The 14,716-nt window shown below is 40.7% G+C and overlaps 1 protein-coding gene across 8 annotated transcripts in view; it reads right to left on the reverse strand.

Annotated features, from left to right (window-relative positions):
- ldhd (lactate dehydrogenase D) overlaps nt 1-14,716 on the reverse strand; it is a 58,489-nt gene that overhangs the window by 42,364 nt on the left and 1,409 nt on the right. For 5 of the 8 annotated variants that reach the window (XR_009795519.1, XM_061823659.1, XM_061823658.1 and 2 more), the window contains exons 1-7: nt 14,407-14,674; nt 12,480-12,592; nt 11,992-12,133; nt 7,038-7,179; nt 4,399-4,558; nt 4,072-4,271; nt 2,618-2,746 (exon numbers count right to left, since the gene is read on the reverse strand). Coding sequence is in view for 7 of the 8 variants with exons in the window: in XM_061823659.1 (XP_061679643.1) it covers nt 2,618-2,746; nt 4,072-4,271; nt 4,399-4,558; nt 7,038-7,179; nt 11,992-12,133; nt 12,480-12,592; nt 14,407-14,481 (961 nt within the window). In the remaining variant the exon portion in view is untranslated. Of the gene's footprint in view, nt 1-2,617; nt 2,747-4,071; nt 4,272-4,398; nt 4,559-7,037; nt 7,180-11,991; nt 12,134-12,479; nt 12,593-14,160; nt 14,322-14,406; nt 14,675-14,716 lie in introns of those variants that run through there. The other 3 variants (XM_061823664.1, XM_061823665.1, XM_061823661.1) reach the window with 2 other exon arrangements.

Here is a 14,716-nt window from a genome sequence, read left to right on the forward strand (position 1 = left end):
GCCAAAATGTCAGCACCCTTGGAAATTCGTAATTGCCTATAATAAACATCTCAAAACACCAAAAAATTATTGAATTAACCTCAACTTTCAAGGTACAGTACATATGACATAACCTATCGGATACATTGTTAATCCAAACGACCTTACTTCTTAATTTAAAAGTTCTGGAGGTAATTAGGCTTGGGTGTAATCAGTGAAAAACAACCAAAAACATTGATTAGCCCCAATTAATTTGTGATTTAACAAGTCAGTTATTACTATTTCCATACAGTGGAGGTATTTATTTTCCCATTCATAAATAACATCATTTGAAAACAGCATTTTTAGTTCACTTGGGTTATATTTGTCTGATATTTACATTTGTTTGTGGATCTTAAACAAAGTGGGACAACAATGCAAAAGTATATGAATTGTAGAAGGGGACCAGCCAGCCATCTGTTTTCCATACCGCTTAACGCAATGGTTGCAGGCGTACTGGAGCCTATCCCAGCTATCTTTGGGTGAGAGGCGCGGTAAACACTGAACTGTTCAACAGCCAATCACCGAGCACATCCATCCATCCATTTTCTTCGCCACTCATCCTCACGAGTGTTGCAGAGAGTGCTGGAGCCTATCCGAACTGTCAACGGGCAGGAGGAAGGGTACACCCTGAAGTGGTTGCTAGCCAATCGCAGGGCACATTGAGACAAACAGACGTACTCACAATCACACCTCGTGGCAATTTAGAGTGTCCAATTAATGTTGCATGTTTTTGGAACGTGGGAGGAAACCGGAGTGCCTGGAGGAAACCCATGCAGGCACGGGGAGAACATGCAAACTCCACACAGGCGAGGCCAGCATTGAATCCGGGTCCTTAGAACTGTGTGACAGATGTGGTAACCTGTTGTTCCCGTGCTGGAGACCAATACGTTAACGGCACTCTAAAATCAGAACTTTGAAAACTTGCAAACTAATTCGGGCTCCTTCCCTGCCAGAGTGGTGATATTCCATATCCAGAGAGCCATTTTCTTTATTCGGGGATCGGACCGCTAAGGTCAGCACCTTCAGCTGCCACATAGCTCACATTACACCTGACCCCCTTGGCCACTCCCACAAAAGGGACGGGGGACCAATGTTACCTCTTCGGCAGGGGCCCATGGGTACAGGCTGAGCCCCCAGGTGTTTATGGTTTGCCCCCCTGTTAAATCACAAACTCACTATGACTAACTACAAATTTGGGAAAAATTAGTTCAATTTCACAAGCCACAACCAAACCTAATTAACACCATACTTGTTCAATCAAGAACTCCCTTAAATAGAATCTGTCAGAGAACGTGAAGTAGACTACAAGCTCTCTAGAACCAATACATCATGTCATGATCCAAAGGAATGCCAAACCAAATAAGATAAAGATCCATCAGTGTGGAAAAGATAAAGTCATTTCCTCGGCTTTGGGGCTCCACCAAACAACTGTCAAGGCCATTATCCACAAATGGAGAAAACAAACCTTCCCGGTATTAGACAACTAACTAAATATACTCCTAGAGTACAGCTACAACAACTCCTCCAGGAGGTCACAAATGAACCTCAAACAACATCTAAAGACCTACAGGCCTCACTGGCGTCAATTAAGGTCAGTGTTCATGACTATACTATAAGAAAAACTTTGGCCAAAAATGGAATCCATGGGAGACTTCCCAGGCAAACCCCCTGTGGTCAGCAAAGAATACAAAGGCTTGTCTCACATTTGCCGAAAAACATCTTGATGATACTCAAGACTTTTGGAGAAACATTCAGTGGGCTGATGAGTCAAAAACTGAACTTTTTGGAAGGTTTGCAGCCCGTTACGTCTGCCGTAAAAATAGCACAGCACTTGAACATTATGCCAACACTGAAGCATGTTGGTGTCAGTGTGATGGTCTGGGGCTACTTTACTGACTCAGGACCAGGACAACTTTCTGTGATTGACGGAACAATGGATTTTGCTGTGTACCAGAAAATCGTGAAGAATGTCCGACTACAGTTTGTGCCCTCAAACTCAAGCACTTTTGGACCAAGTAGCCGGACAACAATCCGAAACACACCAGCAAGTCAATTTCTGAATGGCTCAAAAAAAAAAAAATTGGATTGGATTGGCCAAATCAAATTCCAGATTCAGCTCAAATTAAGATGGTGTGGTGTGACCTTAAACGGGCAGTTCATGCTAAAATAATGCTCCAATAGGGCAGAGTTGAAACAATTCTGCAAAGAAGAGTGGAACAAAATTCTTCCAGAGCAATGTAAATGTCACCACCAATTATCACAAACGCTTGATTTCAGTTATGGCTGAAAAAGGGTGGAAAATGCGTTATTAGCTTCAGGGCGCAGTTACTTTTTCACAGAAGGCCAGAAAGGTCTGGATTTTTTTGTGCCATTTCGTATTTCCTTGGGTTGTCTCTGAGAGATATTAAAATCTGTCTGATGATTTGAAACCTCTCTGAGTGATAGATATACAAACAAAACAAATCAGGAAGGGTGCGAAAACTGTACTTTTCCACAGCACTGTAGATTAACATCTGTGGACTTATTTCCGTAGTAGTCTAGGGCTAACGTAATCATCTAATGTAAATGCATTCGTTAATATGATTTACAGACTCACCAGTTGTGTAGACTTGTTCTGCAAGGCTCTGTTCAGAACCATGGAACTCCAGGAAAAGAGTTGGCATAACAGGATACGAAAGAGAGCTGAACACGTTGCTTGCATTGATCATCACATCATCTAGAAACTCTAACACAAACATACAAAAACAGCTATAGTCTTTGCATTTACCGTAATTTCTTGAAAATAATGCTATAATGTAATATTTTCAAAAAGTTAATAGAGAACATTATATTTAGGTCTCAATGTATAGTTGTATACAGGTACATAGAGTGGTAAAAAAAGGTATGCATATAAATTTCGATATCATATTCGATGTCTCATGTTACATATTTACTACGGTAATGTGCGCCACCAACCTCAACTCTGACCTCCTCGGGGGGGAGTCTATGCATTTAACAATCGTTAGCGTATCATGTTTGTTGCTACTGCACCAAAGATCAGAAGTGATTGCCCGTAAGTTTGTTTTAAATTAAACCAAGACAACAAAATGTTAACTACGACCGCTAGTTGTGCAGCTGCTTTTAAAAGAAATGTGTCATCACATGTGCCAATGACGCCGCCAACCCAGAAGTCGTGCCGCAGTCCAAAACAAAGATTGTGACCTCAAACTATGTAATACAAGCGTCATGGGGACATTAAAAAAAAGTGGAGCGCCCACACAATTGAAAAGCTCGCTTTTTTTAAAATGTGCTCATTACGCTCGTTTCTACAAAGTTTGAGCTCACATTGTTTTTCATAGCCACCTGACGCCATAGTGAAAGATGGTATTTATATATTTAAGTCATCAATGATGAGTTCCACAGCTATGCACCAAAGGTAGCTACTATGGATCTTTTTCGGATTGGAGATGAGTCAGATGCTTCTTCTGAAGGTTTGGCCAAGGATGTGTAATGTAGTGGATGAACTGCACTATGCACAAACAATTTATGCAAAAATATTAAATGTAGTGTTTAATAAACAGTGTTATAGAGTTTATAATTCTAAGACTGAAATATGTGTTAACAGTATTCATAAAATGTTGTGCCATCATTAATGATTGAGCATTTATTTTAGTTGTTTGAGGGATTCTGTTCTGATATTTACAGGGACCAGGACAAGCGTGTCCTGTGGCCTATCCCGAAATTATATTACCGCTACATTAGCACATGCACATTATTATTAATGATTGTTGTACGGTCAGTGTTTTGAAAAACAAGTACAAACCTAACAAAATAAAAATGCAGATATTCCTAATATTCTGAACAGATGGGTCGCGGCAAAGTGGTGGTGAGCATTGTACATTGGTAGAAGGGTTTTCTTAATTTTTTAGGTCAGTTTTTTAGGTCAAATTACGGTACTCTATGTGATAAATTATCTTGTCCGAATTACATGGGAAGTGTGACTGTGCTAGACTCTGCAGAGGCAAGATCACAATTTGTGCTGTATTATTGGTACAGGCAACCTGTGCTCACCAATGCGAGCAATGGCTACCCCAGCTTGAAGAATATGCACAGTGCTATCCACAGCAGCCTGGACAGAAGGAAATGAGCAGACCGCAGACACCGTGGCTTCTGGAACACCATAGAGGCGCAGTGTTGCCTTAGTGATAATTCCCAGAGTGCCCTCTGATCCAACAAACAGGTTTGTCAAGTTGTAGCCTGCTGAGGTCTTCCTATAGTTTATCAGGAAGACAGGGAGAAACTTACATAAGCACACAGTGGAACATTATGCTTGCTCTGATTAGCAAATATTTGTTTTGACAGTACTTGAAATTACAGATAAATACGTTTTTGTTTTACCTGGAACGTCTGCCCTTGCCAGCTGTGTAAATAATAGTTCCATCAGCAAGTACAACCTCCAGATTTATAACATTTTCTCTCATGGTTCCATATCGCACAGCATTGGTACCAGATGCACTAGAGGCTGCCATTCCACACAGTGAAGCATCAGCTCCAGGATCTACATTAAAAGGAAACTGTATGTTTCAATGTTTCTCAATTGTTTGTACAAATTGGTGGTGTCAGGCTCATGCTATGGTATTAGATTTGTGCCACAAATACATACTTGTGACTAGAAATATTGAGCAAAAAAGCAAGAACGGATTTTGCGCCAAAAATATGTTTTGTAAAAACTACGACGACTACTAATTCATATCAAAGTTATTTTTCAAATTTTCATCCAGATACTTGTTGAAAATATTTTCCCACATTTCTGCATTGCCTTGTTCTTGCTCCCAACCATGCAGTCCCGTCCATGGACACTACATTGCCCTTACACGAGACAGTTACAAATGTGCCACAACTGTTAACTAATCAGGCGTCAGCAGCAAGGCACATTCTGTTTGGCTGTATACTATCCAATCGCATTTTACGACAACGATGTCCTGAAAGCCTTGACCAGCTAATAGAACTTTCACAATTCCATTTCATCCCCCCAAATTCCATTGTCTTTGTTACTGTAATATTTTATTTTGTGTGGTTTACATTAGGCACCATGGTGGTTAGAGCGTTGGCCTCACAGTTCTGAGGACCAGGGTTCGAATCTCTGCCCCACCTGTTTGGAGTTTGCATGTTCTTCCTGTGCCTATGTGGGTTTTCTACAGGCACTCCTGTTTCCTCCCACATCCCAAAAACATGCATTAATTGGGGACTCTAAATTACCCTTAGGTCTGATTGTGATTGCGACTGTTGTCTTTGTGCCTTGTGATTGGCTGGCAACCAGTTCAGGGTGTACCCCACTTCCTACCCATTGATTGCTGGGATAGGCTCCACCATTCGTGCAACCCTCGTGAGAATAAGTGGCTCGGAAAATGAATGAATGAATGAATGGTTTGTGTTATTGGTTATTGGTTAGCCTATTTGCCTTACAGTAATGACAACCAGGGTTCAAATTCCAGTCCCTTCTGTTTTGAGTTTGCATGTTCTCGCTGTGCCTGCATGGGTTTTCTCTGGGTATTCCGATTTATTCCCGCTTCTCCTAACGGGGGTCACGGGCATGCTGAAGCCTATGCCAGCTATGTACAGGCGAGAGGCGGGTAAATCCTGAAGTGGCCGCCAGCCAATCATCACAAAACCATCCACACTCATATTCACACCTACAGAAAATTTAGAGTCAACCTAAAATTAATGTTTTTGGGATGTTGGAGAAAACCGAGGTCCACGGAGAAAATCCACAGGCACGGGGAGAACATGCAAACTCCATACAGGTGAGACCGAGTTTTAAACCCTGGTTCTCAGAGCAGTGAGGCAGTTGTGCTATTTGTCCACAGTGATGCCTGGTTCCGAGGTGTGATTGTGTGTGCGGCTGTTGTCTCAATGTGCCCTGCGATTGGCTGGCAGCCAGTACAGGATGTACCCAGCCTCCTGCTCGTTGACAGCTGGGATAGGCTCCAGCACTCCCCGCGACCCTTGTGAGGATAAGTGGCTAAGAAAATGGATGAATGGATATACGGATAAATAAAGTATTTCAAGTAGTTTTGTCAGTTTCCATGACCCTGCTTTTACAGTTTTCGATTTTTGCATCGTATCGTTACAGTACTGGTATTGTGGTGTTTTGTGTAAGTATAGTTTTACAGTAATCCTTCGTTTTTCGCAGTTAATGGGGACCAGAACCTCCAACGAAATGTGAAAAACCGTGAAGTAGGACTCCCCCCACACCCACTTACTCACACACACCCCAGAAATTTTCATGTGTGTATCTGGGTACCAGAGTGATTCAAATATGTAAACAGAATATACTTTACATATTTGAGACTAAGATTACAACAGTGCATGTATTTACTTAAATCCCTAATTACAAAACCTCGGTTGATCTTTCCTGCAACAGTCGCCTGACTGTGGTCGGGAAATGCAGGAGAGACGCCTTGGTGGCAGGAACAATAATGGTACGAATAATCAGTTTGCGTCTCGGAAGGCTTTCTTAGATCCTTTAAGCACTCAGAATCATCGTGTCATCTCTTAAACACTACTCCTCGCTAAACTTCTAAACTGTACACACTAGCAAATGCTCGCACTATGTTTCTATCCCTTCTTACTCTCACTGCTCCACACATCTGCGCAGTCCCTTTCACTCTCTCTCTCTATTTCTCTCTCTCTCGCTCTCTCTCTCTCCCTTATTCTCGCCCTCTCACACACGCACACGCACGCATAAACACACACACACATGGCTAAGGAGAGGCTCGTAGAGGCTTTAAGTTAACTTACCTGCATCATTACCACATGATGATCGTTTTTTTTAAATTAATAAAAACCCACGAAACACCGAAGTTGCAAAAAGTGATGGACGGAGTCGTAATGTAACCCTGTATATACAATTATGGTATTGTGACACTATATTGCTGTCATTTGCTGTTATATATTTGCCTATATATTTCGGTGACTGTATGACTTGAGATTCTGGAGTCAGACTTAAGTTAAAATGTGGTTGAAGTTTGACTAACCAACAGGAAACCACAGTCCAGTGTCTCGCAGGTGGGCATTGAGGGTTTTTCGGGTCACACCAGGCTCTACCGTCACGTCAAAATCATCCTGGTGAAGATCCAAAATCTGGTTCATATTCCTCAAGCTGAAGCACACACCACCCTAAGAAAATTGTGAGAATACCTCATCATTGCTACCAATTTATCCACTGACACATTGTGGTCGTTCTGAGGGGAACCGATTTGCAGCCTCCTCGAATAGGAGTTTTAACAGAGGTTATATTTATACTCAATGTTTTTCTCTGTTTGAGACATCACAAAACAGTGCTGAGCAAAATCTTCAGGTCTTACACATACTTAGCTGTTGCACAGTACTAAACATAAGAGTGGTCTTGTTGGCAATATTGTATGGATGAACACAATGGGAAGTAGTTATATGTAAGAATATATCGTAAACAAGCAACATTATTTGTGCTAGTATTATGAAGACCATTGGCCATGTGATAATGACGACTAAAACTATTCCGATGTTGTTGCTAGACAGATACAGTATACGGTCCCCTCCAAAAGTATTGGAACGGTAAGGTCAATATCTTTTTTTTTTTTTGAAACTGAAAGACATTTGGGTTTCCAATCAAAATATGAATGAGACAAAAGTTCAGCATTTTTCCTTTTATTTTCTGGTATTTACATCTAGTTGTTTTAAACATCTCAGGACAGAACAACTTTTGTTTGTACCCACTCAGTTTTTAAGTGAGCAAAAGTAGTAGAACATGTGATGAGCCATATCTGTCTCTTATGATGGTTGCCAATGGCTCACAGAGCCCTTATAACGACATACTGTACATGTCATTTCTGTTGCATAGGCAACGCAAATGAGGCAGAAACAGTTTGTCCTAGCGGGGTTACTGTAGTTTGTTGTCCACAATGGAAGTCAATGTGGGCAGGCGCAGAAGGGTCGAACACAGATCGTGTAGAAATAGTTGTGGAAACTCTTGACAAAAATGGCTAAAAGAAATATAGATGAAGAGTTCTGCAATTTTCAGCAAGAATGGACAGAGGAATTCGCCTTTGTGGAGAAAGAAGGTTCATTTGTCTCTAAAATGTAATGACAAAATTACAACGATAAAATGCTCAAATATAAAGTGCCACTTTGACACGCAAAACTACATTTGCATCAAAATATCCTGTGGGGGACACCAGGAAAAAAGCATATCAAGAGCTACTGTCCAGAGTCCAAGCTAGTCAGCAGCAACTTCATGTTTGGAGACAACAAGGTGACTGGAATTTAGATAGCTTTGCTGTAGGTTTGCCAATTGTGAGGAATGGAAAGCCCTTTACAGATGGGGAGTTTGGCAAAACTGTCGTGCTTGATGTTGCCAATGAAATTTTTGACAACATTTCACGTAAAGACAAGATAATCAAATGAATAAAAGACATGCCTTTCTAGGCAAGCATTGTTGGCTAGCAACATAAGGCCATCCATAAAAATATTTAGGTTTCCAGTAACCTGACCGACTGTAAATATTTGAAAGCAAATGAAATTGCTGAAGTTGGCATTTGTATTTATTTATTTTTTTACATGAAGGGGACGTAAGTCTGGACAAGGGAAGTAACTGCTTGTGTGTGTGTGAACAATAATGACGCAAGGCAGCTTTGGATGTTCAGTAGTGCTTGTATTCAGACACCGCTCCGCACATAACAATGGCGGGCTTCCGCATATGCTGCTGGACAAATCCATCGAGCAGGGTGTGGCCACTACCATTCCTAATAGTAACTCGGGTCTCAAATATTAACCAATCAGGATGATAGTGTGAGGCAGGCAGCGTGTTGTTTGCTTTCTCGCTTATTTTAAACAGCGAATACGTCGTGAGTAATAAGTTGAGAAAGGTGAGCCCTTCTTTAACACTCCAGGATGCATTCAAACAAGAATTCAGAGATGACATGCTGCCTGAGATAAAAGCACTGCGACTGGGGAAAATGCACAGTGGCATCCGATGCAAATGTTCTCAAGATTTTGAGACATTATTACAATTCGATCCGGAGCTCAGGGACATGATTTTTCATTTGAGGAAAAATGCCACTGCTGAACGGCCCAAATTGGATGCATTTGTTATTATGATGGCAGCTGCCAAGGAAAATTCAATACTTTTCCGTTAAAAAAATGTTGATCTGGGAAACCACTGCCTTTTTAACAAAGTCCTGGAAGAGGTCGGCCAGCGCCTCATTCCCAAGTTCAGTATCCAAAGAAGAAGCTACGTATGTTATCCCGGTATGCACATCAGTGTTTTAAAATCATTATTGGGAAGTTAAAAATGTGAAGAAATAAATATTTATATAATTTATACCTAAAAAGTAAGCTACGTCAACACTGAATATATTTATTGGTAGTATATGGGCAGATGATATTGTGATCTGCAGTGAAAGCAGGGAATAGGCGGAGGAACATTTGGAAAGATAGAGGTAGACACTGGAAAGTAGAGGAATGAAGATTAGTCGGGGTAAAACAGAATATATGTGGGTGAATGAGTGGGGGGGAGGAGGAAGAGTAAAGATCCAGGGAGAAGAGATAGCGAAGGTGGACGACTTCAAATACTTGGGGTCAACAATACAGAGCAATGGAGGGTGTGGTAAGGAAGTGAAGAAACGGGTCCAAGCGGGGTGGAACAGTTGGCGGAAGGTGTCTGGTGTTCTATGTGACAGAAGGGTATCCGCCAGGATGAAGGGCAAAATTTATAAAACAGTGCTGAGGCCGCCCATGATGTACGGATTAGAGACAGTGGCCCTGAAGAAACAACAGGAAGCAGAACTTGAGGTAGCAGAAATGAAGATGTTGAGGTTCTCGCTTGGTGTGAACAAGTTGGATTGGATTAGAAATGAGCTCATTAGAGGGACAACCAAAGTTGGATGTTTTGGAGACAAGGTTAGAGACAGCAGACTTCGACGGTTTGGACATGTTCAGAGGCGAGAGAGTGAGTATGTTGGTAGAAGGGTGCTGAGGATGGAGCTGTCAGGCAAAAGAGCGAGAGGAAGACCAAAGAAAAGGTTGATGGATGTTGTGATGGAGGACATGAGGACAGTGGGTGTTAGAGAGGAGGATGCATGAGATACGCTTAAATGGAAAAAGATGGCACACTGTGGTGACCCCAAACGGGACAAGCCGAAGGAGGAAGAAGAAGAAAATGGGCCAAAATATGTGTAGAATATCATGGTATGGACATTTGCAAAAAAAAAAATTCCAACCTACCTACCTACTCATTTTTTTCACTCGTTACCCGAAACCCAAAATATTTTTATGGATGGCCTAAGTAGGAAAAAAAATGGGTGGCACAGCTGTCAAGCGTTGGCCTCACAGTTCTGAGGACCTGGGTTCAATCCCAGCCCAGCCTGTGTGGAGTTTGCATGTTCTCCCCATGTTTCCGTGGGTTTCTCCTTTCACTCCGGTTTCCTCCCATATCCCAAGAACATGCATTTATTGGACACTCTAAATTGCTCCTCCGTGTGATTGTGTGTCCGACTGTAGTCTGTCTCCATGTGTCCTGTGACTGGCTGGAAACCAGTTCAGGGTGTCCTCATGCCTGTCAACAACTGGGATAGGCTGCAATACTCTCGCGATCCTTGTGGGGATAAGCAGCTCAGAAAATTGATGTATGGATGGATAAACTTGGAACGTACTTTTTGTCACATACCACACACACTGTGGTGTGTGAGTGTTACTGTACTAACAATGTTTGGTTCTACCTATGCATGTGAGAAGTCTTTCTCACATTTAAAAAACATTAAGACCGACCTACATTCATGAATAATGGATGGAAGTCTCAACGGCTGCATGAAGTTTAATCTAATGACGTATCAAACTGACTACAAAGCCGTCAGCAAAACTGTGCAATACCAGAAGTCGCATTAATGGTAACTCGTACTTTTGTCATTGGTTAGCAATAGCATATTGTTCTTTAAAAGAATTCAGAGACTTATTGTGCTCTAAAAGTGTTGGTCTTATATAACATGCGCAAATACACTTGTATTTAGTTTTAAAAATATTGTATGGCTCTTTTGAATTGCATTTTAAAATATTTGAAATTTATGCTGGCACGGTGGGTCAGCTGGAAAGCTTTGGTCTCACAGTTCTGAGACCCCAGGTTTAATACTGGACCCACCTGTGTGGAGTTTTTGTGTTCTACCCGTGCCTGTGTGGGTTTTCTCCGGGCACTCCGGTTTCCTCCCACATTCCAAAAACATGCAACATTAATTGGACACTCTAAATTGCGCCTCGGTGTGATTGTGAGTGCAGCTGTTTGTCTTGATGTGCCCTGCGATTGGCTGGCAACAAGTTCAGGCTGTACCCCACCTTCTGCCCGTTGACAGCTGGGATAGGGTCCAGCACTCCCCGTGACCCTTGTGAGGATAAGCGGCTCAGAAAATGGATGGATGGAATAGTTGACATTTATGGCTCAGCCTAAAAGGTTCCCGATCCCTGTTTTAGACAGATTGCTCAAATATTAGATTGTACTTGTTTCTGGCTTTGCGATTGTCCCTGTGAAATCTGTTAAGCAAACATGAAGACCAGGGAACTGTCTATGAGAGAAAAGCAAACAATTTTAATGCCGAGAGAAGAGGGAAAATCAAAAAGAAGAATATAACAGTCCAGTGAAGTCTATGGGGAGCAGGTAGTAGTTATTCCAAGTCAGGTTTACACCGACAAATAATAATTGTTATTTACTTTAAGTTAATTGAACATCTGTTCTAATACTTTTGCTGACTTAAAAAGTGGATAGCTTCAAACAAAAGTTGCTCTGTCCTGAGTTGTTTCGCACATCTTGTTGCAAATACCATGAAATAAAAGAAGGAAATCTAATCTTTTGTCTCATTCATCTTTTGATCTGAAACCCAAACGTTTTCAGTGTACAACAAAAACAGAGGAATTGACCTTGCCATTACAATACTTTTGTAGGGGACTGCATAAATTTAGCCTCACCTTGAGTGCTCCTACTCCTCCCTCCAGGCCAGTTCCAGTACCGAAGGGGATCATGGGAATTTGTTTGTCATGGCACACCTTCGCCAGGGCACTGACCTCCTTCACACAACGCGGAAAAACCACCACATCCGGTGGACGGCATCTTGACAGCAGAGGAGGGTAGAGAACCCAAATATTGTGCTCAAGTAAGAGTACCGTTTCTTTAGAATAATATGACTCAGAAAAACTAAAAAGAAAAATGAACAACAAATTTGTTTGAGTAAAAAAAGTACTGACTAACTGGTGAGTAAAGTCTGATTTAATAATAATGATAATGAGCCAAAGGATCAATTAAAATACTACTGTATTTTTTTTTCTTCCTCTTTGCTGTTAAAAAGAAATTGCTGAAAAAAAATTATTGAAACACTATTAATTTAATCTCCACTGTTGTGGATCAAGCAAATGCCAAGTCAGAATTTCCATTATAAATAAATCAGTGAAACAAAGACCTGTGTACAGATTCATCTCTGCCGTGTTGCTCTCTGACGGCAGTTCCCAGTGACACCCCCTTCTCTCCGCATATTAACTTGAATGTAGAAATTGCACTGTCCAGACCAGCACTCTGTGTAGACACACGAAGCACGAAAAAAATCACGCACGTAAAATTTAGTAGAGTAGAAATACATAGATATTGAACGACATTGTTTATTTTGTATAGTCCTGACATTAATTTACGTGTTTATTTCATAAATGTTGGTAACAAAACAAGCCTGATCCTAAACAATCAGTATTCACCTGGAAACAGGAAATGCAAGTTAATTGTACTGAGCATGTTCGAAAGTTATGCCAAAAGCACATGTTCCGAGCTTCGTCACGTATTGTGAGCGCATTTACGTCAAAAGTCATCAACATCATGAGCCAAAAATTTAAATTGAATGTCTTTTGACTTCTATTAAAATGTCTATCTCAGTCTGTGCAGTCTCAATAAATTATGATGATAGTATTAGGTAACAACTACATACTCGGGGATAACGTCCTAATCACACCCGCAACTTTATATCTGCCGGCAATACTGATCACACCCGTACATTTTTCAAATATGAGTGACTGTAACACGATTCAATTATTCAGTTGTCTATTATAAGACTTATTGAAACAAGATTTTTTTTTAAAATGAAATCGCTGTCAGCAAGGTACCATTTTAATAGTATGACCAGTCACTGTGATTTGACAGGCACGAACGCGCCCGCACACCGTCACACTCACAAATCTGCAGTCGAGCACGAAAAATCCCAAATTTGTTACAAGTAGAAATACATAGACATTCTCAGCACACACGAAAACCAATCCAAAGCAGTGAACCACAGCCTGACATTTTTTTTTTAAACACGGAAGCACAAGGTCTCCTGCTAGTTTACCTGACTCTGTCCCCCTTTGGCTCTTAAAGGGGTACAATCATAATTACAAACATCGTCCACCCACACAGTCTGGGCAACGCAGAGCAAAGAGAGTTAGACATGCTGCTTATCTTTACTCTCGATAATAATGGTAAATGTAAATGTACGCTTTAATGAATGTCTGGGTATTTTGTGTAAAAACCTCAGAACTGTGGCTACAAAGACATAATGAACATTCATGATTAAATGTTTATTCTCTCTGCAATGCATTCTGTAGAGAATGACGCACCACGTGACTGCTCCGTTATACGATGCCATCTCAAGTTTAACTTAATTACAATATTAATGAATTATGTTTCATTGTTTTGATTAAAGTAAAGAAATGCAATGAAGAAATCAAATTCTTGATGTCATTTTTAGTTTGAGGATTCAAAGAAAAAACAGCAAATTGGGACGTCCATAACGTGCCCCCTGTCCGGGTACTAAACAGAGTGCAATAAAACGCAGCCTGCGTTAATAAAAATAAAACAGCAGCCTTTCGACGCTATCTTTATACAGGTAACAAGATGAACTAGGTGTGTTTCATACAACTAACGAGTTTAGATTAGAAGTACGTTCTTAAAGTGAGAAACCTACTATGTGAGAGCCACAATTCCTTATTGTTGGAAGGGGATCAAATACTTATTTTACCAAGTGAAATTCAATTATATATTTTTTAATGTGATTATCTGTATTTTCATTTAGATATAGTCTGGTAACAGGTAACATCACTGGTAACATAAACAGTACATACCATTAAAATTATATACCGCACATGTCTTTGTCAGTGGATGAACTTACAAAATCACCGTGGGTGTCGAATAATTATTTCCTCCACTATACATAAAGGACATTAAATGCATTGCTGCACACAGCATAATTGGAACAGTACTTTGCGTAATCTGTTCCAAATCCAGTGGTTTTACGAATAATGCACTGAGATTTGACGTATCGTATAGACCACCTTGACCTAGTTAAAGTGAAATGAAAAGTGACTTACTCGGACGATGGTTATTGTTTTAATGTTGCGACTCTTACAAAAAAGTCGCTGACCCGCTATTAGCAGAAGCGACATGATTTCTTATTGACTGTACTTTTACTGTACCACGATCGAAAGTCCGTCACCATCAACACACGCTATGAACTTTTCCGTTTAGCAATTCAGAATACGTTATTAGGACGTTAACCAATTCCGTTTAAATATTTGACATTAACTACAACACAAACTCCGACAATATGCAATGACTCTTCCTCTCCATATTTGTAAGAGCTGCTGCTGTTTTTGTAATTCTCTTTCATCTTTTTATTTT

The sequence above is a fragment of the Syngnathoides biaculeatus genome, chromosome 6 (assembly GCF_019802595.1).
Source record: "Syngnathoides biaculeatus isolate LvHL_M chromosome 6, ASM1980259v1, whole genome shotgun sequence".
NCBI classification, from domain to species: Eukaryota; Metazoa; Chordata; class Actinopteri; order Syngnathiformes; family Syngnathidae; genus Syngnathoides; species Syngnathoides biaculeatus.